Below are 27,217 nucleotides of genomic sequence, written 5' to 3' on the forward strand. Positions count from 1 at the left end.
GCTTGGTCGCAAATGGGTCTTCCAAATGGACAATGACCCCAAGCATACTTCCAAAGTTGTGGCAAAATTGCTTAAGGACAACAAAGTCAAGGTATTGGAGTGGGCATCACAAAGCCCTGACCTCAATCCCATAGAAAATCTGTGGGCAGAACTGGAAAAAGTGTGTGCGAGCAAGGAGGCCTACAAACCTGACTCAGTTACACCAGCTCTGTCAGGCGGAATGGGCCAAAATTCACCCAACTTATTGTGGGAAGCTTGTGGAAGGCTACCCGAAATGTTTGACCCAAGTTAAACAATTTAAAGGCCATGCTACCAAATACTAATTGAGTGTATGTAAACTTCTGACCCACTGGGAATGTGATGAAATAAATAAAATCTGAAATAAATCATTCTCTCTAATATTATTCTGACATTTCACATTCTTAAAATAAAGTTGTGATCCTACCTGACCTAAGACAGGGAATTTTTACTAGGATTACATGTCAGGAATTGTGAAAAACTGAATTTAAATATATTTGGCTAAGGGGTATGTAAACTTCCGACTTCAACTGTACATACATACATATACACACTTTTGTTTTAGAATATACCTTTATTATTCCCCACAAACCTACCACCCCTACCACCCCTCCCCCAATTGGAGTAAACTAATAAACAATAACACTTAGGCTTCTACCTTCAGTTTATACATATTACTCACATTTTACAGACACAATTTTACAATAGTTATATTTTGTTTGTTTTTAGTCCTTCCTCTATTTCTGATTTCCTCAACTCCTACGTCCTCTCTCCTCCGTTCTGCCTCACCTCCTTTTGAAAAAAGTCAAAGGTGATCGAGGAGAGGCAATGTGGATGAAAATGCGCTTGAATGAAATGAGACTCTCCTTCTCCACTTGCTAATGACGTTTACAGGGTGGATCCCAAAATAAATGTGTAAAGAGATAAAAACAAACTAAGTTAGTTGTGCAAGACATGTTATAGATAAAACGATAAGTAGCATTTTGTTCTTAAACATGTTCATGGTTTTCTCCGCCAAAACAAAAGCTGATTCAAAAGGGTTGTGGCAGATTTCCAAACTTTTCCACGAAGGACTCAGGTAGGATCCAAACGATTATCCTCGATGAAAGGTGGCTATCGAGGAGGGAGGACACTTCCATTCACCTAGCAATGAATTTACATCTCCTCAACCACTCATCGGTTTCCGAGTCACAGAGGAGAGAGGACGGAGGAGAGAGGGTGTAGGAGAGAGGACGAGGAGAGAGGGTGTAGGAGAGAGGACAGAGGAGAGAGGGTGTAGTTGAGAGGACGGAGGAGAGAGGGTGTAGGAGAGAGGACAGAGGAGAGAGGGTGTAGGAGAGAGGACGGAGGAGAGAGGGTGTAGGAGAGAGGACGGAAGAGAGAGGGTGTAGGAGAGAGGACGGAGGAGAGAGGGTGTATGAGAGAGGACGGAGGAGAGAGGTTGTAGGAGAGAAGACGGAGGAAAGAGGGTGTAGGAGAGAGGGTGTAGGAAAGAGAGTGTAGGAGAGAGGACGGAGGAGAGAGGGTGTAGGACGGACTTTTGCCCAAATGAGAAAAGGCCACAGAAGGAGCTCCACCTAGCCGCCACACCCGAGTTTGAGCTCAGTCGTCAAGCAGTAGAGGAATGGAGTATGTTGCCGTTGATCATAGAAGTACCTGAGCTGAGATGCCCCCTCTACACTGAGATGCCCCCTCTACAAATCAAATGCATTTATAAAGCCCTTCTTACATCAGCTGATATCTCAAAGTGCTGTACAGAAACCCAGCCTAAAACCCCAAACAATGCAGGTGTAGAAGCACGGTGGCTAGGAAAAACTCCCTAGTAAGGCCAGAACCTAGGAAGAAACCTAGAGAGGAACTAGTTTATGAGGGGTGGCCAGTCCTCTTCTGGCTGTGCCGGGTGGAGATTATAACAGTACGTGGCCAAGATGTTCAAATGTTCATAGATGACCAGCAGGGTCAAATAATAATAATCACAGTGGTTGTCAAGGGTGCAACAGGTCAGCACCTCAGGAGTAAATGTCAGTTGGCTTTTCGTAGCCGATCACATTCAGAGTATCTCTACCGCTCCTGCTGTCTACACAGAGATGCCCCCTCTGCACAGAGATGCCCCCGCTGCAAAGAGATGCCCCCGCTGCACAGAGATGCCCCCGCTGCACTGAGATGCCCCCGCTGCACTGAGATGCCCCCGCTGCACTGAGATGCCCCCGCTGCACTGAGATGCCCCCTCTGCACTGAGATGCCCCCTCTGCACTGAGATGCCCCCTCTGCACTGAGATGCCCCCGCTGCACTGAGATGCCCCCGCTGCACTGAGATGCCCCCGCTGCACTGAGATGCCCCCGCTGCACTGAGATGCCCCCGCTGCACTGAGATGCCCCCTCTGTACTGAGATGCCCCCTCTGCACTGAGATGGCCCCTCTGCACTGAGATGGCCCGCTGCACTGAGATGCCCCCGCTGCACTGAGATGCCCCCTCTGCACTGAGATGCCCCCTCTGCACTGAGATGCCCCCTCTGCACTGAGATGCCCCCTCTGCACTGAGATGCCCCCTCTGCACTGAGATGCCCCTCTGCACTGAGATGCCCCTCTGCACTGAGATGCCCCTCTGCACTGAGATGCCCCTCTGCACTGAGATGCCCCTCTGCACTGAGATGCCCCTCTGCACTGAGATCTTCTGATCCTCTCATTTTACATTAATACGTTATTTGACAATCAGGACGATGCACATTTATTAACATTTCTGTAAATGTGCCAGATTAAACCAGCCAACTAATTATCATCTGCTTATTATCAATTAGCAGCCAGCTAATTGTCATCTCTCCTCATTGGACCAGTCAGCGAGTGGGCCTCTATGCCTATAGCCTACCTGATGTTGATGAAAGAGCCAGTGGAGAGTGGGATCCTCTCAGCCAGGAGCCCCAGCAGACGCACCCCGTCGTACAGACTGAGGGGGCTGCGGAGAAATACACATGCATTCATACACACGGACACACTCATACACACTCATACACACGGACACACTCATACACATGGACACACTCATACATGCATACACACAGAGCACTGAAGAAAAAAGCAAAAGCACAAACACACACATACACACGTATACAGTACAACTGCAAGCAAAATCACAAACACAGATACACACACCTGCAAACACACACAAACACAAACGCTTACATACACACGCTTACATACACACGCCATGTACAGTCAAAGACTCTGAGACAGACACGTAGACAGACAGACAGATATAAGCTCCTACACCAACATTCCAGTGTTTATGAACATTAGGGTTAGAAGACCTTTGGTTAGTGACGATGTAGCCGTATTCCTCCTTCACATGTGTGGTCCCTCCTGCTGGTTCTTTCTTCCCCTGCGTCTCTGTTTTCACTGGGGCCCCTGGCTCCTTCACACTGGCTCCCTCTGTGGCAGGAGGGGCCCCTACGGTGGGAGGGTTATCTGGGGAGGCTTGGGGCCCAGGGGGCGGGGCAGGAAGGGAGGTGGGGGATCCTAGCACGGGAGATTTGTCCACCTTGTGTGTCATTGCCCCCTCAGTGATCTGATGAGGAATAGGAGGAGGCACCAAACACCTTAACATCCATTATAATAGGATTTAATAAATACATGTTTTATTTGAATATTACTCCAGGATATGTAAAATAGACCACTGATTTCCTCAGATTGTGGATGTTCTGCCACTTACTGTTTGTTAGATGCAACGACAACAACCAGAAAGCCTAATTATTGCCATTCTACATTTACTGTAAATGCTATTAACATTGTATAAAAAGCAATACATTTAAAAAAAAAAATCATATTGTTAAATAAACAACACATATCAACCAAGAGCAATAATTGAATTTGTAGAGTTTTACTGGACTGTTTTATCTCAACTTACCTTCTTATGTGGGGCAGCACTGTTCCGGTATTTATCTGAAAAGCAAAGAATAACGATTCACATTACCTGACACACAGATAATAATTGTTTCAGTATCTGTAATTGTCACAGTGTAAATCGTCACAGTATAATCCTACCACAAAATGTCACCTTTTTCAGTCTCATTATTATTATCATGCCATTTTGTATAAAGATACTGCAGGTATTCCTGCAGTGTGTTGTGGTGCACAACGTGACGTCCTTTATTATATCACAGTATCTCATTTAATGAATGATACTAGTGACATATACAGTAGTCTCGCCTTTTGAGTCCACAACTTGGAAGGGTCTTTCTGTGTGGTGAAAAGACTGTGATTTCAGACAACATTTCAGTAAGGTGTTTTCTGTAAAGTGCTGGACCAGTGAATTACACTACCGGTCAAAGGTTTTACAACACCTACTCATTCAAAGATTTTTCTTTATTTTTACTATTTTCTACATTGTAGAATAGTAGTGAAGACATCAAAACTATAAAATAACATATATGGATTCATGTAGTAACCAGAAAAGTGTTAAACAAATCAAAATATATTTTCCATTTGAGATTCTTCAAATAGCCACCCTTTGCCTTGATGATAGCTTTGGATACAGAAGATTGCCCTATTTGGTAAAAGACCAAGTCCATATTATGGCAAGAACAGCTCAAATAAGCAAAGAGAAATGACAGTCCATCATTACTTTAAGACATGAAGGTCAGTCAATACGGAACATTTCAAGAACTTTAAAAGTTTCTTCAAGTGCAGTCGCAAAAACCATCAAGCGCTATGATTAAACTGGCTCTCATGAGAACCGTCACAGGAAAGGAAGACCCAGAGTTACCTCTACTGCAGAGGATACATTCATTAGAGTTACCAGCCTCAGAAATTGCAGCCCAAATACATTTTTCAAGTAACAAACAGATCTCAACATCAACTGTTCAGGGGAGACTGTGTGAATCAGGCCTTCCTGGTCGAATTGCTGCAAAGAAACCACTACTAAAGGACACCAATAAGAAGAAGAGACTTGCTTGGGCCAAGAAACACAAGCAATGGACATTAAACAGGTGGAAATCTGTCCTTTGGTCTGGAGTCCAAATTGGAGATTTTTGGTTCCAACCGCCGTGTCTTTGTGAGACGCGTGTGGGTGAACGGATGATCTCCGCATGTGTATTTCCCACCGTAAAGCATGGAGGAGGAGGAGTGATGGTGTGGGGGTGCTTTGCTGGTGACACTGTCTGTGATTTATTTAGAATTCAAGGCACACTTAACCAGCATGGCTACCACAGCATTCTGCAGGGATACGCCATTTGATGCGTTGCACAAGGCATCACCAGGGGGAAACTACCTGCCCTCCAGGACACCTACTGCACCCGATGTCACAGGAAGGCCAAAAAGATCATCAAGGACAACAACCACCCGAGCCACTGCCTGTTTACACCGCTACCATCCAGAAGGCGAGGTCAGTACAGGTGCATCAAAGCTGGGACAGAGAGACTGAAAAACATCCTCTATCTCAGGGCCATCAGACTGCTAAACAGCAATCACTAACTCAGAGAGGCTGCTGCCTACATTGAGACCCAATCACTGGCCACTTTAATAAATGGATCACTAGTCACTTTATACAATGCCACTTTAAGTAATACCACTTTAATAATGTTTACATATCTTACATTACTCATATCATATATATATATACTGTATTTTATACCATCTATTGCACCTTGCCTATGCAGCTCGGCCATCGCTCATTCATATATTTAAATGTACATATTCTCATTCACCCCTTTAGATTTGTGTGTATTAGGTAGTTGTTGGGGAATTGTTAGATTACTTGTTAGATATTACTGCACTGTCAGAACTAGAAGCACAAGCATTTCGCTACACTCGCATTAACATCTGTTAACCATGTGTATGTGAGCAATAACATTTGATTTGATCCAATCTGGTGGGACTATCATTTGTTTTTCAACAGGACAATGACCTGACACACCTCCAGGCTGTGTAAGGGCTATTTTATCAAGAAGGAGAGTGATGGAGGTTTGCATCAGATGACCTGGCCTCCACAATCCCCCGACCTCAACCAAATTGAGATGATTTGGGATGAGTTGGACCTCAGAGTGAAGGAAAAGTAGCCAACAAGTGTTCAATATATGTGGGAACTCCTTCAAGACTGTTGGAAAAGGATTCCAGGTGAAGCTGGTTGATGGAATGCCAAGAGTGTACAAAGCTGTCATCAAGGCAAAGGGTGGTTATTTGAAGAATCTCAAATATAAAATATATTTTGTTTTGTTTAACCATTTTTTGGGTTACTACATGATTCCATATAAAATTTCATAATTTTGATGTCTTCACTATGATTCTATAATGTAAAAAAGAGTAAAAATAAAGAAAAACCCTTGAATGGGTAGGTGTTCGAAAACTTTTGACCCGTAGTGTAGGTCTGGTGCTTTGACAGGGTTCAGCTGCATGCCTGCACTATGACAAACCTGCTGTGTCGGTGCCCAAGTCAGTAGCACTCTCCATCTGCAGCTGTTTCAGTGCTGCAGGCAGGTTGGCCAGCTGTGGAGGGGTTAAGTCCTTCATATCGATGCCATAGTGGTCCAGGAGCAGAGCCAGTTTCAGCAGGGAGTCATCTGAACAAACAGACAGGGTCATGCACAGTTAGAGGGGAGAGGTCAATAGGCAGGTGATGAAAAAAGTACAGGCAGGCCAGACATTAGGCATCCAGTGTCTCAGCCACAGCAAGCAAGAAGATTACAAAAATATCCTATAGACAGGGGGGGGGTTAGAACGATTCTAAGGGGGCCAGTCACAGGGGCCCTAAAAAATATTACAACATTAGGTAAAAAAAAAATCTATATTAAATGATTAACCTATCATCATTAATATAATATTTTATTTACAATGTACTAAGAAACTAACGGTTTATTTTTCTTTTCTTGTTTATGGCAAAAAGTAAACATCCAGAGAGTCTCTGTATTGCCCAACCCCCCTCTATTTACATGAAATGGTTTGATCCTGCCCCCAGGACCTTTTGACAGGTCAAAATTCACAAGGCACTACAGAGGGTAGTGCGAACGGCCAAGTATATCACTGGGGCCAAGCATATCACTGGGGCCAAGCTTCCTGCCATCCAGGACCTCTATACCAGGCGGTGTCAGAGGAAGGCCCTAAAAATTGTCAAAGACTCCAGCCACCCTAGTCATAGACTGTTCTCTCTGCTACCACACGGCAAGCGGTACTGGAGCGCCAAGTCTAGGACCAAGAGGCTTCTAAACAGCTTCTACCTCCAAGCCATAAGACTCCTGAACAGCTAATCATATGGCTACCCAGACTATTCGCATAAAATAATGCAATTTGATTTGATTTGAAACCAGGCGTGATAGGTACTTGCTAGCAGTGAATTGCGAGTGACAAGTGGCTTCCAAAAACGAAAAGAAAGAAAAGAAAGACAGGAGAGAGAAAAGGACGACAGTATGTCACCCAATTTTTTACAAAGGAAGGTGGGTGTAGACCGTGAGTGGTGGAAATTAACCTGTTAGCTTCGTCCATAGTGAAATAACCTACTTTCGCTCCCCTAACATTAGTTACTTAATATTATCTTCACAGAAAATTCTGAGTGTTTACATTCTGAGTGTTTACTTTCTAAGTGTTTACATTCTGAGTGTTTACATTCTGAGTGTTTACATTTTGCTCCTCTTTTAGCCGCCATTTAATCAATGCAGGCAAACTTTTAGCAAGCTATTCATACTAAATCAGTTGTCCCAGCCTGGTGCCAGGCCCAACAGAAACAGCTTCAGGCTCAGCAGCCCTGTCTCCCCATCCCCATACCCCTGAACCAGCCCTGTCTCCCCATCCCCATCCCCATCCCCATACCCCTGAACCAGCCCTGTCTCCCCATCCCCATCCCTATCTATACCCTGAACCAGCCCTGTCTCCCCATCCCCATACCCCTGAACCAGCCCTGTCTCCCCATCCCCATACCCCTGAACCAGCCCTGTCTCCCCATCCCCATCCCCCTGAACCAGCCCTGTCTCCCCATCCCCATATCCCTGAACCAGCCCTGTCTCCCCATCCCCATACCCCTGAACCAGCCCTGTCTCCCCATCCCCATACCCCTGAACCAGCCCTGTCTCCCCATCCCCATACCCCTGAACCAGCCCTGTCTCCCCATCCCAATACCCCTAAACCAGCCCTGTCTCCTCATCCCCATACCCCTGAACCAGCCCTATCTCCCCATCCCCATACCCCTGAACCAGCCCTGTCTCCCCATCCCCCTGAACCAGCCCTGTCTCCCCATCCCCATACCCCTGAACCAGCCCTGTCTCCCCATCCCCCTGAACCAGCCCTGTCTCCCCATCCCCATACCCCTGAACCAGCCCTGTCTCCCCATCCCCATACCCCTGAACCAGCCCTGTCTCCCCATCCCCATACCCCTGAACCAGCCCTGCCTCTCCATCCCCATACCGCTGAACCAGCCCTGTCTCCCCATCCCCCTACCCCTGAACCAGCCCTGTATCCCCATACCCCTGAACCAGCCCTGTCTCACCATCCCCATACCCCTGAACCAGCCCTGTCTCCCCATACCCCTGAACCAGCCCTACTCCCAACTGAAGGAGGTGAGCAGCCTTGTGTTGAATGACATGTCAGTTGGCATAATTGCAGGTACTGCAATGCATTGAGGACAGGAATGTGATTCTCCAGTCAGGAAAAATCTCACTTGACACAGAAGCAGCCAATATCAGAGCCTTAAAGGAAGAGATGCAGTCTCTTAGAAATGGATGGGAGTCTCTCCTGTCTGAGGCAACACTGCAAATGGATGATGCACCTGAATTTAACAAGAAACACAGCCGCCAGAGGAAAAGGAAGAGATTCCATGATGAGACCTCTCAAGAGACAGTTCAGGACAGTGCAGCAGCGGTGTTTCGGAACACTGTGTTTTTTACTGCTATGGACAACATCATAAGTGACTTGGACACTAGGTTCCACACCACTGCAAAACACTTTGAATCTTTTTCTGCTGTTCTGAAAGTTGGGCAGATTAATGAGGGTAAAGTCCCTTCTGTGTGCCAACCACTGATCATGAAGTATTCCAGAGATCTTACACCTGAGATTCAACATGAAGTAAGACACCTGAACACTGTATCTGCTGCCACTTTCCACCCTAACTTGTCCCCTCTTGGTCTCCTGAATGCAATCTGTAAGATGCAGTTTTGCAAAGCATTTTGGAGAAGTGTGCATTGCTTTACGTATATTTCTGGTGACGAGAGCTTTCAGTAAGCTAAAACTGATAAAAAACTATTTGAGGTCCACTATGTCCCTGGACAGGCTTTGCAGTCTTGCCATGCTGTCCATTGAAAGTCAGTTAGCAAGAAAGCTGTACTGCAAAGACTTGTTCAGTGACTTTGCTAGCAAGAAGGCTCGGCGCTGGGCCCTTGGTAAGTAAGGCTGAACAAGGGCCAGTGATAAGTGTTAAATGGCATGGCTATGGATATTGGATCACTATGTCAGGATTCACCTAGCGGTCATGATTTGGGGCTGTACAAATATTTGATGTATTAGAATAATTGATTATGCTTATGTCATATTAATAGAAGGGGAGGGGTTATAAGACACCCCCCCCCCCCCCCCCTTACATTTATAGTGTCCTAGACTACAGATTAACAATATATATATATATTCATTATATAGTTTTAGAATTGGTCCACAGTTGTTTGCTCTTTCTTTCTCTCTCTTATAAAGAAGACCCATCTTAGAAATGTGTGACTGAGACAGAACTCTGCAGGGGAGTGTGGGAGATAAGAGACTACTCAGACATTCTACAAAAAAATCTACTTTGGGGAGGGGACATTTAGTGCCTAGCTTTTAGATAAACACTGAAACTCTCTGTTTGTACAGCTGTGGACGCAGGGTTTTGGTCTCAGGAGTAACATGCGTGCTGTCTGCAATTGCATTAATAAAGATTTTTGAATGATTTAATTAAATATATTGTCATAATGCTAATTTCACCAATGAGCCAATGATGATTGACAAGGAGGAAAGGAATGAACCATAACAACTACACACATGATGCCCACAGGCTGAGAACAAGATATATCTCAAAGTAATGGCTGGATTGCCATAAAATTCGTTGTGCACAATCAAGACTCCAAGTGGAAGAAACTTATTGATTTGGTGACCTCTTGACCTTTCCTCTAGCGCCACCATCAGGCCTTTTCATTTCCATTTTGTTTTCCATTTGTACTTTTCCAGCTGCTTATTTCCTAGTTGGTATGTATACTTAGTTCAACAATCTGCTGCTGATTTGATTATTTTGTTTGTTATATTATTCTATAGATGATAACGTTAATTTATTTTAATTGAAAAGGTTAATGTATATTTAAGTTATGTTTATTTTAAGTTATTCATTAATGTTAAGAGAATTTTCCATTGAAGAATTTTACAAATAAAATGACACTTAGACTGTAAAAGATGGCCTTTAGCACATTTCTTATAGAGGGTATCAGTCTTGCATCAAATAGTGAATTCCACTGTATGCAGAATGTTGCATGCATGTCTGCACAGTGTTATATTTTCACAGCTCACTGTCAGTAAATATCGTACAGTAAATATTGGACTACAAGAGAGTTGCAAGCCTGCAAAGCTAGAGTTATTTAAAGCTTTGAATGGGTCGATTGGGTTCTGGAGGTGTGTGGTTACAACAATTGCGCAGGGTTGGTGTGGCCTGTGTTGGTGGTGGGGCCCAATGTGATATATTTTCATGTGGCACACCCACCCACCCACCCACCCACCCAGTGGAGGCTGCTGAGGGGAGAACTGCTCATAATAATGGCTGGAACAGAGTGAATGGAATGGCATCAAACATGGAAACCATGGAAACCATGCATTTGATGCATCTTTGATACCATTCCACTGATTCCGCTCCAGTCATTGCCACGAGCCCGTCCTCCCAAATTAAGGTACCACCAACCTCCTGTGACACACACAACACCCCAAATACCCCACCCCCCCCCACACACACACTGACTGCCACACACTCACCATCCAATCCAGCCAGCGATCCATAGTCCTTCTGAGCTTTCCTCTGCGTCTGATCCAGCTGCTGCTGCTTGCGGACCTCCACGTCCTGCTGGGAAACGTAGTTCTCTGCATAGTCCAGAGGGAAGTCCAGGTCCTGGTACAAGGGAGAGGTAGAGATCGGTGCTGCTGCCCCACGGTGGCGGGAGGTCGGCTGGGCGGGGGAGGAGAGGTACAGGGAGACCAGGTCCTGGAGCACCTGGCGGTCTCGGTCCTGGGGGCGGGACCCTTTACCCCCGGCGTGAGAAGAAGGGCGGGGGAAACCACCACCCTCCAGAGAGTTAAGAGAGCGCTCCTCGTCGTCCTGGTAACCATACTGCTGCTTAATAAACCCATAAACAGACACAGAGATGCCCTCTGGGAAAAGGAATTGATACAATCTACTGTATTTGTATTTATTATGGATCCCCATTAGCTTCCTGGGGTCCAGCAAAATTAAGGCAGTTTATACAATTTTAAAAACATTACAATACATTCACAGATTTCACAACCCACTGTGTGCCCTCAGGCCCATACTCCACAACTACCACATATCTACAGTACTAAATCCATGTCAACGTGTGTGTATAGTGCTTATGTTATCGTGTGTGTGTGTGTGTATGTATCTATGTTTGTGTTGCTTCACAGTCCCCACTGTTCCATAAGGTGTATTTTTACCTGGTTTTTAAATCTAACTTTACTGCTTGCATCATTTACCTGATGTGGAATAGAGTTCTATGGCTCTATGCATTTTTATTTATTTTTTAATTAAAATGTAACCTTTATTTAACTAGGCAAGTCAGTTAAGAACACATTCTTATTTACAATGACGGCCTACTGGGGAACAGTGGGTTAACTAACTTGTTCAGGGGCAGAATGACAGATTTTTACCTTGTCACCTCTGGGATTCAATCCAGAAACCTTTCAGTTACTGGCCCAACGCTCTAACCACTAGGCTACCTGCCGCCCCATGTAGTTCTGTACACTTCCCATAGTCTGTTCTGGACTTGGGGACTGTGAAGAGACCTCGTGGCATGTCTTGTGGGGTATTATATGGTATTTATCTACAGTGTATTTATATCATAGTATCTATCTACTGTAGATATTAAGTGTATTTACATCATACTACTCATAGTTATATAGTATCTATCTACAGTGTATTTATATATCATAGTTATATAGTATCTATCTACAGTGTATTTACACCATACTACTCATAGTTATATAGTATCTATCTACAGTGTACTTATATATCATAGTTATATAGTATCTATCTACAGTGTATTTATATATCATAGTTACATGGTATCTATCTACAGTGTATTTATATGTCATAGTTATATAGTATCTATCTACAGTGTATTTATATATCATAGTTATATAGTATCTATCTACAGTGTATTTATATATCATAGTATCTATCTACAGTGTATTTACACCATACTACTCATAGTTATATAGTATCTATCTACAGTGTACTTATATATCATCTATCTACAGTGTATTTACACCATACTACTCATAGTTATATAGTATCTATCTACAGTGTATTTATATATCATAGTTATATAGTATCTATCTACAGTGTATTTATATATCATAGTTATATAGTATCTATCTACAGTGTATTTATATATCATAGTTATATAGTATCTATCTACAGTGTATTTACATATCATAGTTATATGGTATCTATCTACTGTAGAAATTAAGTGCATTTACATCATACTACTCATAGTTATATAGTATCTATCTACAGTGTACTTATATATCATAGTTATATAGTATCTATCTACAGTGTATTTACACCATACTACTCATAGTTATATAGTATCTATCTACAGTGTATTTATATATCATAGTTATATAGTATCTATCTACAGTGTATTTATATATCATAGTTATATAGTATCTATCTACAGTGTATTTACATATCATAGTTATATGGTATCTATCTACTGTAGAAATTAAGTGCATTTACATCATACTACTCATAGTTATATAGTATCTATCTACAGTGTACTTATATATCATAGTTATATAGTATCTATCTACAGTGTATTTACACCATACTACTCATAGTTATATAGTATCTATCTACAGTGTATTTATATATCATAGTTATATAGTATCTATCTACAGTGTATTTATATATCATAGTTATATAGTATCTATCTACAGTGTATTTATATATCATAGTTATATAGTATCTATCTACAGTGTATTTACATATCATAGTTATATGGTATCTATCTACTGTAGAAATTAAGTGCATTTACATCATACTACTCATAGTTATATAGTATCTATCTACAGTGTACTTATATATCATAGTTATATAGTATCTATCTACAGTGTATTTACACCATACTACTCGTAGTTATATAGTATCTATCTACAGTGTATTTATATATCATAGTTATATAGTATCTATCTACAGTGTATTTATATATCATAGTTATATGGTATCTATCTACTGTAGAAATTAAGTGTATTTACATCATACTACTCATAGTTATATAGTATCTATCTACAGTGTACTTATATATCATAGTTATATAGTATCTATCTACAGTGTATTTACACCATACTACTCATAGTTATATAGTATCTATCTACAGTGTATTTACATATCATAGTTATATAGTATCTATCTACAGTGTATTTACATATCATAGTTATATAGTATCTATCTACAGTGTATTTATATATCATAGTTATATAGTATCTATCTACAGTGTATTTATATATCATAGTTATATAGTATCTATCTACAGTGTATTTACATATCATAGTTACATGGTATCTATCTACTGTACAGATGAAGTGTATTTACATAACACTACTCATAGTTATATAGTATCTATGTACTGTGTATACATTCTTACATATATGAACTGTATGTGGTAATAGTAGTTATGTGTGTATGAATGTATATACAATAGATAAATACCATATAACTATGAGTAGTGTTATGTAAATACACTGTAGATGTGTGTGTGTGTGTGTGTGTGTGTGTGTGTGTGTGTGTGTGTGTGTGTGTGTGTGTGTGTGTGTGTGTGTGTGTGTGTGTGTGTGTGTGTGTGTGTGTGTGTGTGTCCATTCCCACCTGGCGGTAAGGATCCAGAGTTTGCATGTGGAGGGACTGGGAGGCCTTTGAGGGATCCACGATCATGTAGTCCAGGTAACTCTGCATCAGGTCTGGGTTGGGATCGTCCCCTTGAGCCTTGGTCCTGGAGCTGGGAGAATACTGCATCTTGGAAAGATGGGCATTCTGCACAGGTTCTGAGGACCTGAGAGATACAGTGTGAATGGACAATATCAGAATAAGGCCAACCCCTTAGCACTTGCAGCGCCTCATAGGGAACATAGCTTCCCTCACTCACAAGAACTCAACTTCCAAGTCATCCTGCACCTGTCTAAAAATGGCTTACCTCTAATGCAGGAGTATTTGACTCCAGTCCTCTGAGGATGGCTTCCCTCTACTGCAGGAGTATTTGACTCCAGTCCTCTGAGGATGGCTTCCCTCTACTGCAGGAGTATTTGACTCCAGTCCTCTGAGGATGGCTTCCCTCTACTGCAGGAGTATTTGATGCCAGTCCTCTGAGGATGGCTTCCCTCTACTGCAGGAGTATTTGATGCCAGTCCTCTGAGGGCCACTTTTTCTAACAACATTTGAGTCTGACTTAGTCTACTTGTGCTCTATGTCAGACTCTCAGTGACAGTGACTTACTGTCTGGTTAGGTCACTCATCAATGGGACCACAATGGAAATAAGTATCTGAATGAACTGTGCTATCCCGACCATGTTTAAAAAATATACATGTACTGTGTGTATACGTTTTTAACTGACAAATAAAACCAACCAATCAATCAACTACCAGTGGAAGAGAGAGACGCAGAGGCTGTCGCCTGTCCCTCGTGGACTGGATTTTAAACATCTCTTCTCTAAACTCAAAGATCTGCTTCTGGGGTTTTCTAACGGTCTCTTCCTAATCTCATAACCTTTCCTGGCTGCTATTACAAAACAATTCCCCCATTGAGTCACAGACCTTCCTGAGAAAATCTGCAGACAATAAATGGAACAGATGTAATTATAGATCTGCTTTTAATTATAGTCAACAGAGCAGGAGACTCACTGAGATGAGGGGTTGTCATGACGTCCAGACGAGGGGCGGGTCAGTGAAACACGGCTCAGCTCCTTGCGAATGACGTACTGGGTGATGTCATCCTGCCAGGACAATCCTGCACAGGCATAGGCCGATACAGATGTCAATCACAGTAGTCATAGATATAACCTGGTAACTTGAGGAGTGTGACCTTATAGAGCCCTCAGCCCTGTTGCCGTGGTAGCAGATGAGACCTGATTATCTGTTCATTATCTTTACCACCATCACTAAGGTAACAGTTGACTTTTATAACCACACTCTGAACCTAACAACCTTTGTGGGAATGGGTTAGTGAGTATGCATGGAGTATGGATATGTCTATATGTGGCTGTGTGTGTATGTGTGTGTGTGTGTGTGTGTGTGTGTGTGTGTGTGTGTGTGTGTGTGTGTGTGTGTGTGTGTGTGTGTGTGTGTGTGTGTGTGTGTGTGTGTGTGTGTGTGTGTCTTTAATTACCTTGCATCATCAGCTCCTTGAGCACTTCCTGTAGTCTGTGCAGCACAGGCACTGACACCTCATACAGAACCCTCTCCTGCTGGGGCAGCAGACACTGGCCAAACAGTCCATCTACAGAATATAGAGAACACATCAGAACACATCAGAACCCAACAGAACCCTCTCCTGCCGGGGAAGCAGACACTGGCCAAACAGTCCATCTACAGAATATAGAGAACACATCAGAACCCAACAGAACCCTCTCCTGCTGGGGCAGCAGACACTGGCCAAACAGTCCATCTACAGAATATAGAGAACACATCAGAACACAACAGAACCCAACAGAACCCTCTCCTGCTGGGGCAGCAGACACTGGCCAAACAGTCCATCTACAGAATATAGAGAACACATCAGAACACATCAGAACCCAACAGAACCCTCTCCTGCTGGGGCAGCAGACACTGGCCAAACAGTCCATCTACAGAATATAGAGAACACATCAGAACCCAACAGAACCCTCTCCTGCTGGGGCAGCAGACACTGGCCAAACAGTCCATCTACAGAATATAGAGAACACATCAGAACACATCAGAACCCAACAGAACCCTCTCCTGCTGGGGCAGCAGACACTGGCCAAACAGTCCATCTACAGAATATAGAGAACACAGCAGAACACATCAGAACCCAACAGAACCCTCTCCTGCTGGGGCAGCAGACACTGGCCAAACAGTCCATCTACAGAATATAGAGAACACATCAGAACCCAACAGAACCCTCTCCTGCTGGGGCAGCAGACACATCTACAGAGCACAGAGAACACAGCAGAACACACACATGCATGCATGCACACAAACACACATATGCACGCGCACACAATTATGGTGATGTACTATGGTGATGTTTGTGTGTTTGTAGATGTGTGAGTGGGTCTCGATGAGTCATCACCCAGCTTTATTCTCTCTCTCACCCATTCTCTCTCTCTAACATACACATGGGGGAGAGACACTGCCGTCAGCTGGGTGATGTCACTGTTGCCATGGAAATGGTGGGAAAGAGACGTGATTGGTTAAGAGCAGGTTGACGGAGAGAGGCCGTATGTTTACACACCGATGCTCAGAGTGTGCCTCATCGTACATGAAGGCACACATGCTCACACACACTCGCAAACACATTTGCACACATGCAGTTCTGTAGACAAAAATCAGGAAACACATGACAACTGCCATTGAGTTAATTGAGTATGAATAATTAAGTATTTCCTATGAGACAGTAGACAGCAGAACACCTGCCCATCACAACAGTTGAACTGGTTATCGTCATTATATGCACGAAGTCCCAAATGGCACCCTATTCCCTATATAGTGCACTACTTCTGCCCAGGGTCCATAGAATAGGGTGCCATTTGGGATGCACCCTGGAACTGGGGAGCAAATACCATTTCCAAGACAGGATGTGACTGATTACAGATTAAACAACAGAGTCAAGAGACAAGGGGGTGAAACAAGGGGGATGAGACAAGGGGGGTGAGACAAGGGGGATGAGACAAGGGGGGTGAGACAAGGGGGGTGAGACAAGGGGGTGAGACAAGGAGGGTGAGACAAGGGGGATGAATGAAGGAGGGAAGACATAACGGACGAGGGGGGAAGGAAAGAGATACAGGGTTCAATGTGTGCTGTAGGTTTTACTCTTAGCGGACTGTTTGTTTTAATACCGGGTGTCAAACTCTAGTCCTCCAATGCAGAGAGGAAGAGGCGAAGTGAGAGGGTTTACTCCACCCAAAGTCTGTCCAAGAAAATAAAACCAGGAAGTGAGGAATTTTTGTATGGAGATCAATGAGAGTGTGGAATTTGGTCAACACACTTTTTTATTGCTAATTTGCTACATGAGGCTTATTCGATCGAATAGAGGTTCCGTAATGGTTAGATTGTTATGAATGAACTGACATAAGTAGATGTATGTAGCATTTTGGCAACTTTATATGGAGTTTTTCCTGTTGTTCACAAGCGTATCTGTCCTCTGATTGGCTAGAATAGTGCCACCTTACACAAATGACTGATGATTGGTTGAGAGAAATTTATGATAAAATGATTGTGGGGGCTGTCTTGTTAGACTTCAGTGCAGCTTTTGACATTATTGTGTTATGGCTTTACACCCCCTGCTATAATGTGGATAAAGAGTTACTTGTCTAACAGAACACAGAGGTTGTTCTTTAATGGAAGCCTATCAAATATAATACAGTTAGAATTAGGAATTCCCCAGGGTAGCTGTTTAGGCCCCTTGCTTTTTTCAATTTTTACTAACGACATGCCACTGACTTTGAGTAAAGCCAGAGTTTCTATGTATGCGGATGACTCAACACTGTACACGTCAGCTACTACAGCGATGAAATGACTGCAACACGCAACAAAGAGCTCAGTTAGTTTCAGAGTGGGTGGCAAGGAATAAGTTAGCCCTAAATATTTCTAAAATTAAAAGCATTGTATTTGGAACAAAACCCTCACTAAACCCTAAACCTCAACTAAATCTTGTAATAAATAATGTGGAAATTGAGCAAGTTGAGATGACTAAACTGCTTGGAGTAACACTAGATTGTAAACTGTCATGGTCAAAACATATTGATGCAGTAGTAGCTAAGATGGGGAAAAGTTTGTCTATAATAAAGCGATGCTCTGCCTTTTTAACAACACTATCAACAAGGCAGGTCCTACAGGCCCTAGTTTTGTCACACCTAGACTACTGTTCAGTAGTATGGTCAGGTGCCACAAAAAAGGACTTCGTAAAATTGAAATTGCCTCAGAACAGGGCAGCATGGCTGGACCTTGGATGTACACAGAGAGCTAATATTAATAATATGCATGTCAATCTCTCCTGGCTGAAAGTGGAGAAGAGATTGACTTCATCACTACTTTTATTTATGAGAGGTATTAACATGTTGAATGCACCGAGCTGTCTGTCTAAACTACTGGCACACAGCTCGGACATACATGCATACCACACAAGACATGCCACCAGAGGTCTCTTCACAGTCCCCAAGTCCAGAACAGACTATGGAAGGCACACAGTACTACATAGAGCCATGACTACATGGAACTCTATTCCACATCAAGTAACTGACGCAAGCAGTAAAATTACATTTAAAAAACAGATTAAAAAAACACCTTATGGAACAGCGGGGACTGTGAAGCAACACAAACATTGGCACACACACACACACACACACACACACACACACACACACACACACACACACACACACACACACACACACACACACACACACACACACACACACACACACACACACACACACACACACACACACACACACACACTAATTTAGTACTGTAGATATGTGGTAGTGGTGAAGTAGGGACCTGAGGGCACACGGTGTGTTGCGAAATCTGTGAATGTATTTGAATGTTTTAAAATTGTATAAACTACCTTAATTTTGCTGGACCCCAGGAAGAGTAGCTGCTGCTTTGGCAGCAGCTAATGGGGATCCATAATAAATACAAATACCTGATCTCGACTCCTCCTGCCTGCCTGCCTTCCATCTTTGAGGACATGTATTTCCATTGTTAGAGCGGTCACTCGACCATCTTGTCAATATAATAGAAAATCGTCAAGCGTCAAAGTCTCTTCCAGTTTCCGTTTCAACTTATTGATAAATTACTGTTACTGATTGGCTGGAGGCTACACACCTGATTTCCCAGGTCTAGACCACAGACTGATTGGACATTTGTGTAGCCTCCAGCCAATCAGTTACAGTTGAAATGGAAACAGGAAGAGACTTTGGCACACGAGGACTAAGAATTTGACACCCCTGTCTTATTAAAGAACTGCCAACACCTCCTGGAGTGTCTGGTGACAGTGAGATGATTGTATAGTGAGACGACGTGAAGAAGATGGGTTAGATAGAGAGATGGTGTTATCATGTCATACTGACCATCTGAGCAGGGCTGGTCTCTGGGGCAGAGCTTCTTCTCAAACAGACAGCCTGAGAAGCACATGGAGAGGGGGAGGAGAAAGAGAGAGAGAGAGGAAAAGAGAGAGAGAAAGAAAGACAGAAAGAGTGAGGGGGAAGAACAGAGAGAGATAGAGAGGGAGGAAGAGAGCGAGAGGAGGAAGGGAGAGAGAGATTTTCTATTATTTCAGATTTTCTGGCAATTGACAATACGTCATGACAATAATGTACCCTTGAATTAAACTGGAGGAGGGAAATGAGAGAGAGAGAGAGAGAGTGAGAGAGAGAGAGAGAGAAAAAAGAGAGAGAGAGAAAAAGAGAGAAAAAGAGAGATATAGAATTTAAGAGCCGTTAAATTCTACAACCACCTAAAAAGAAGCGATTCCCAAACCTTTCATAACAAAGCCATCACCTACAGATGAATGAACCTGGAGAAGAGTCCCCTAAGCAAGCTGGTCCTGGGGCTCTGTTCACAAACACAAACACACCCCACAGAGCCCCAGGACAGCAACACAATTAGATCCAACCAAATCATGAGAAAACAAAAAGATAATTACTTGACACATAGGAAAGAATTAACAAAAGAACGGAGCAAACTAGAATGCTATTTAGCCCTAACAGAGAATACACAGTGGCAGAATACCTGACCACTGTGACTGACTATTGAGAAAGGTCGCCGTAGGCAGACCTGGCACTCAAGAGAAGACAGACTATGTGCACACTGCCCACAAAATGAGGTGGAAACTGCGCTGCACTTCCTAACCTCCTGACAAATGTATGACCATAGTAGAGACACACACAGTGCTTTCGGAAAGTATTGACCCTTTGACTTTTTCCACATTTTGTTCCATTACAGCCTTATTCTAAATTGGATTAAATAAAACATTTTCCTCATCAATCTACACACAATACCCCATAATGACACAGCAAAAATAGTTTTTTAGACATTTTTGCAAATGTATTAAAGATAAAAAACATAAATACCTTATTTAAATAAATATTCAGACCCTTTGCTATGTTTCCATTGATCATCCTTGAGATGTTTCTACAACTTTAATTGGAATCCACCTGTGATAAATTCAATTGATTGGACATGATTTGGAAAGGCACACACCTGTCTATATAAGGTCCCACAGTTGATAGTGCATGTCAGAGCAAAAACCAAGCCATAAGGTGGAAGGAATTGTCCGTAGAGCTCCGAGACAGGTTTGTGTCGAGGCACAGATCTGGGGAAGGGTACCAAACTATTTCTGCAGCATTGAAGGTCCCCAAGAACACAGTGGCCTCCATCTTTCTTAAATGGAAGAAGTTTGGAACCACCAAGACTCTTCTTAGAGCTGGCCGCCCGGCAAAACTGAGCAATTGGGGGAGAAGAGGCTTGGTCAGGAAGGTGACTAAGAACCCGATGGTCAGTCTGACAGAGCTTTAGAGTTCCTCTGTGGAGATGAGAGAACCTTCCATAAGGACAACCATCTCTGTAGCACTCCACCAATCAGGCATTTATGGTAGAGTGGCCAGAAGGAACCCACTCCTCAGTAAAAGGCACATAACAGTCCGCTTGGAGTTTGCCAAAAGGCACCTAAAGGACTCTCAGACCATGAGAAAACAGATTCTCTGGTCTGATGAAAGCAAGATTGAACTCTTTTGCCTGAAGGCCAAGCGTCACGTCTGGAGGAAACCTGGCACCATCCCTACAGTGATGCATTGTGTTGGCAGCATCATGCTGTGGGGATGTTTTTCAATGGCAGGGACTGGGAGACTAGTTAGGATCGAGGGAAAGATAAACGGAGCAAAGTACAGAGAGATCCTTAATGAAAACCTGCTCCAGAGTGCTCAGGACCTCAGACTGGGGTGGAGGTTCATCTTCCAACGGGACAACAACCCTAAGCACACAGCCAAGACAACGCAGGAGTGGCTTCGGGACAAATCTCTGAATGTCCTTGAGTGGCCCAGCCAGAACCCAGACTTGAACCCGATCGAACATCTCTGGAGAGACCTGAAAATAGCTGTGTAGCGATGCTCCCCATCCAACCTGACAGAGCTTGAGAGGATCTGCAGAGAACAAATGGGAGAAACTCCCCAAATACAGGTGTGCCAAGCTTGTAGCGTCATATCCAAGACTGTAATCGCTGCCAAAGGTGCTTCGACAAAGTACTGAGTAAAGGGTCTGAATACTTATGTAAATGTGATATTTTAGTTGTTTATTTTTAATACATTTGCAAAAAATTCATTATGGGGTATTGTGTATAGATTGATGAGAGGGGAATTTAAAAAAAATCTATTTTATAATAAGGCTGTAACGTAACAAAATGTGGAAAAAGTCTAGGGGTCTGAAGACTTTCTGAATACACTGTATATCCCTCTGACCCATAAAGAATTTGAAAACAAATCCACATTTTGATAAACTCCCATATCTACTGGGTGAAATACCAGTGTGCCATCACAGCAGCAAGATGTGTGACCTGTTACCACAAGAAAAGGGAAACCAGTGAAGAACAAACACCATTGTAAATACAACCCATATTTATGTTTATTTATTTTCCCTTGTGTACTTTAACTATTTGCACATCATTGCTAAACTGTATATAGACATAATATGACATTTGAAATGTCTCTATTCCTATGGAACTTTTGTGAGTGTAATGTTTACTGTTAATTTTTTATTTAACTTGCTTTGGCAATGTAAACATATGTTTCCCATGCCAATAAATCCCTTTGAATTGAGAGAGAGAGAAGGGGTGTGTGTGTGTGTGTGTGTGTGTGTGTGTGTGTGTGTGTGTGTGTGTGTGTGTGTGTGTGTGTGTGTGTGTGTGTGTGTGTGTGTGTGTGTGTGTGTATGAAGGAGGTAATGGGTGACCTTTACAGAGCTCCAATCTGCTCGGGGAGGAAACACGGCCAGATGTGACACAACACGGCTGTACACACTGTGTGTGTGAGTGTGTGTATGTGTGAGTGAGTGAGTTTGCATTCATGATTATGTGTGTACTGTATTACAAAAACAGAAACTGGGGACAGACTGGCCTAGAGGGCTGTCTCTCTGTGGGAAAAACAATACGATTCCCCAGACACAAAGACAAGATCACAGACAAGACAAGATGAAACATAAAGGAGAAAACAGAGCATGTCTGTCCGTGCACCAGAAATAGTATTTGTTGTCTTTCAAATACTTTAGCTGCATTTGATTGAGTTTGCCTGGCGCCGAGCAACGGAACCAATGGAATAGTTCCAACGGTCCAAGCCTCGTCCATCTGGCACTTCAGGCAGGCTCAATCAAAGGCTCAAAGTATTTGAAAGAAGTCAGATACTATTTGAATCCATGTCTGGATATATCTGCCATATGATGACTAATACACACTCTATCCCTCCCTTTCTTCACACGCCTCTCTCTCTCTTCCTCTGTCCATCCCTCTCTCGTCTGTCTGCAGCAGTAGCAGGGGAGATTGTTGCCAAGCTAGAGTCCATCACAGACTGGACAAACCACTAGTGCACTGCCCCCGAGCCCCAAGAGCATGTCAATCAATCAACCGCATACAAAAATACAGACTATCAATGCCAGGGGGCTACATCATAGTACATCTCTTGTTCTAGTAATGAGTATAGCTGTATCCTGCATCTAAGATAATATACTTTGGCCCTGTATTCTAGACCTATTCTTGACTGTTGTACAGCACTGTGTTGTATCACGTATTTTGCATTCTGTTGGTGTGACCTTGTGATGTCATCTATGGCAATGTCCATTGTGTTCTACCTCAAGAAACTCAAGATGTGAAATAAGACCAATAAAGTGAAGTGAACTGGGTTGGAAGTATCATAGCAACAGTCATTTGATCAAACTGCGTGGCGTTATTCTCTGGGCTGTTTTGTTGTTATTTCAGCTGTTCAGAAATATGAGGGAGAGATGTAACACACAACACAAGTTTAGCAGGAATCTAGGATATCTCTGGGGAAGAGGCATGTGCTGAAGGCTGATTATGTGTATCCCACAACAGTCAATAAAAGCTATTACAGTAGTCAATAATTAGCACAGGGCTGTATCATAGCAACATTTGCTGCATTGTGCTGTATACATGCATGAGTCAGAGCTCCATAAACAAAAGAGTTCCAAACAGCATGGACATAATTATCACCTTGGATGTTTCCACCCCACACACACTTTTATGAATTCAATCCCAGAGTTAAACTCAGTCACATGACTGGGTGTTTCCTGTTCTTTCTCCACGGTGATCTGAGTTTGTTTTCCTCCATCTCCCTTCCCATAATCTCCCTCTCAAACTCTCTCTCTCTCCCCCTCAAACTCACTTTCTCCCTCTCAAACTCACTCTCTCTCTCTCCCTCTCAAATGCTCTCTCTCTCTCGCTCTCCCCCTCAAACTATTTCCCTCTCCTCTTCAAACTCTCTCTTTCTCTGTCTCCCCCTCAAACTCACTCTCTCTCTCTCAAACTCTCTCTCTCTCTCAAACTCTCTCTCCCCCTCAAACTCTCTTTCCCCTTCAAACTCTCTCTCTCTTTCTCTCCCCCTCAAACTCTCTCTCTCCCCCTCAAACTCTCTCTTTCTCTCTCTCCGTCTCCCCCTCAAACTCACTCTCTCTCTCTCTCTCTCACTCTCTCTCCCCCTCACTCTCCCCTTCATACTCTCTTGCTCTCTCTTTCTCTCCCCCTCAAACTCTCGCTCCCCCTCACTCTCTCTCCCCCTCAAACTCTCTCTCTCCCCCCCTAAAACTCTCTCTCTCCCCCTAAAACTCTCTCTCTCCCCTTCTCAAACTCTCTCTCTCCCCCTCTCAAAGTCTCTCTCTCTCCCCCATCAAACTCTCTCTCAGCCTACAGATGCGCTACCTTAATTTGACCCTGCTTCTCACAGTAGGAAAATAATCCTTTAGCAACAGGACATTTTAATTATTATGTGGATTATAATTAATGGACATTTTTGTAGGGGTTGATACATTTTCCGCTGGTACAAATCATGTGGAAATTACAAACTTTAGAAGCCTTTTAAAACTTTGAATACACTACAATTTGCAGGATATCTCTGCGACAACAGAGTGATCAAATTAAGATAGCAGATCTGTACCACTGGGAGTCAGGGCCTGGACAGAGGAAGTGGGGGAGCACTCTACAACACAAGGGCTATTTTTAAAGTGTTACTGCAACTACAATCATATCTGAAATGAGAATAAAATAATGGGCTATAAGTACAGGGATAGAGTGAGGACAGACACGGCATGTTGAGTTGAATAATGGTGAGTCTGGTGAGGCTTTGAGTCCATTTGAATTCTCTTTTATAGCTTCAGATAAGAGTCTGAATATCAAATGGTACCCTGTTCCCTATGGGCCCTGGTCAAAAGTAGTGCACTATATAGGGAATAGGGCCCTGGTCTGAAGTAGTGCGCTATATAGGGAATAGAGCCCTGGTCTAAAGTAGTGCACTATATAAGGAATAGAGCCCTGGTCTAAAGTAGTGTGCTATATAGGGAATAGAGCCCTGGTCTAAAGTAGTGCACTATATAGGGAATAGGGTGCCATTTGGGATGCAGATTTATATTTTACAGATTTAAAGGGGTAATCTACAGTTGCTACATCCATTCTTGGACTCATACATTAATGATATGTACCCATTGATTCTTGAAGAATATAACTTAGAAATGCCTCATGAAAATGTTGTACCCCATCAGAATCCAACATGATAAGCTTGATTTACTCCAATGTGAATGTAAACAAACACTGTATAGCCTCAAAACATGGTTACAACTATCATCTGTATATAATTGATGGGCAGAATTTGAGAGTGGTTACATTTCTCCAGCCACTCCATCCCTCAACTTTTTATCAAAACGGTGGCGGGGAGGATTCTTTGTTATTGTTTCAACTGTGGATGGCTCCTTTAATCTTCAGATAACAGACTTGTTTTTGTCCTCTGAGGTGTATATAGACAGATGGCCATGACAGGTGATGCTATGGGCTGAAATCACACACCATTTCCCTGTGTCTCACCTCTCACTGTCTGACAACCTGAGAAATGTAACACCCCACCAAATCTAACAAGTATCATATTCATAACCATCAGTACCACCGGATTTAAAGACTATCATATTGTGATTCATAACCATCAGTACCACTGGATTTAAAGACTATCGTTATGTGATTCATAACCACCAGTACCACCGGATTTAAAGACTATCGTTATGTGATTCATAACCATCAGTACCACTGGATTTAAAGACTATCGTTATGTGATTCATAACCATCAGTACCACTGGATTTAAAGACTATCGTTATGTGATTCATAACCATCAGTACCACCGGATTTAAACACTATCGTTATGTGATTCATAACCATCAGAATAGGTGAGTTATACTTGATACATACACGTGTATATGCCTCTTCAGCTTTGTTAGTATTGTGCCTTAAACATGCTCAGTAAATTGGTCTGGTCATCCAACAAAATCTCCAAATACATTAGAATGTATGCAGTCCTCACTCATTCCTGTTTATTCACATGGGGGTGAAGCCATATGAATGAAGGATCCTTCAGGTTCTGACGACAGTCCTCGTGGTGAGTCACACCGATGGGGGAGGGGGGTATAGAACACAGTAGTACGCTACTATTGGTTTATTAGTTACCTGCACAATGTTAGGCCTAGGCCTACTGTTTCACTTCTGCTAACTCCACAAACCGGCATGTCAAAAGGAAGGCAGTCATAGCCAGTTAGATATGGTATAATTCTCCTGACACAGCTGGAAATGAAGGAGGCAAAGCAATACCTTTTCCCCTAGTGTGATGAACTAACAGTAGTCAGGTCGACGTCTCACCAGAACGGACTTAAGGTCAGTGGACAGGCAGTGTGTGTGCCTGCCAGTCTGCCTCCACAGCACAGGTTTAGCCTGCCCTACATCACCGAAATATCAAGCGGCCATCGACACAGAAACCAAGCGCACTGTTCTGAACCACCAGTCTGTGTGCCGTCTGTCCATGGTTCTAAAAAGACTGGCTATAACCAACGCACATGCCATTGCGCCTGCGCGCTCATTTCAGCACCATGGACAGTGCGCGATTGATGTAAAGTTCGAGGTGGTAGGATTGGCTGCAGCTTGATAAACTGCCATCAGTAGGCTGGCTACATTAGATCAGGATCCAACTTTAGTAATTGAACTACTAACCAGCCTGGAGGGCGCGAGGTCTAACCAGCCTGGAGGGCGCGAGGTCAGTGGGTGGTTGTAATCGCAGTATTACAGAGCGGGCCTTTGTAAACCTATAATGACAGTGGTGGTTGTCATTCAATTTCATACATTTTTTTTATCCTTTATTTAACTAGGCAAGTCAGTTAAGAACAAAATCTTATTTACAATGACGGCCTTGTCAGCTCGGGGATTCGATCCAGCAACCTTTCGGTTACTGGCCCAACGCTCTAAACACTAGGCTACCTGCCGCCCCAAACATTGTGCTCACATTGTTGTTTAAACTTAGCGCAGGTCATTTTACACAAATCAAAATGATATCGTCATGTACAAAAAGCAAAAACACCAGACGCGTAGCCGACACAAAAACATAACCCTAATCTTCTGACTTTTGAATGACGTGAAGAAGCGCTCTCCCTCGCAGTTTTGTTTTTATTGAGCGCGCCGAGCCAAGGCGTGGGGCACATCAGGCTATTACTGGTCCTTC

At 43.1% G+C, this 27,217-nt stretch overlaps 1 protein-coding gene across 2 annotated transcripts in view; it reads right to left on the bottom strand.

Moving 5' to 3' along the window:
* LOC145861376 (receptor-type tyrosine-protein phosphatase-like N) overlaps positions 1–27,217 on the bottom strand; it is a 40,283-nt gene that overhangs the window by 12,273 nt on the left and 793 nt on the right. Inside the window, exons 2-10 of one of the 2 annotated variants that reach the window (XM_082963660.1) lie at positions 19,540–19,590; positions 15,615–15,725; positions 15,131–15,236; positions 14,102–14,285; positions 10,978–11,332; positions 6,423–6,569; positions 3,920–3,954; positions 3,324–3,580; positions 2,885–2,971 (exon numbers count right to left, since the gene is read on the bottom strand). In XM_082963660.1, the coding sequence (XP_082819786.1) occupies positions 2,885–2,971; positions 3,324–3,580; positions 3,920–3,954; positions 6,423–6,569; positions 10,978–11,332; positions 14,102–14,285; positions 15,131–15,236; positions 15,615–15,725; positions 19,540–19,590 (1,333 nt within the window). The remainder of the gene's footprint in view (positions 1–2,884; positions 2,972–3,323; positions 3,581–3,919; positions 3,955–6,422; positions 6,570–10,977; positions 11,333–14,101; positions 14,286–15,130; positions 15,237–15,614; positions 15,726–19,539; positions 19,591–27,217) is intronic. The other variant, XM_082963661.1, reaches the window with a different exon arrangement.

Source organism: Salmo salar, chromosome 17 (assembly GCF_965601325.2).
Source record: "Salmo salar chromosome 17, fSalSal1, whole genome shotgun sequence".
NCBI lineage: Eukaryota > Metazoa > Chordata > Actinopteri > Salmoniformes > Salmonidae > Salmo > Salmo salar.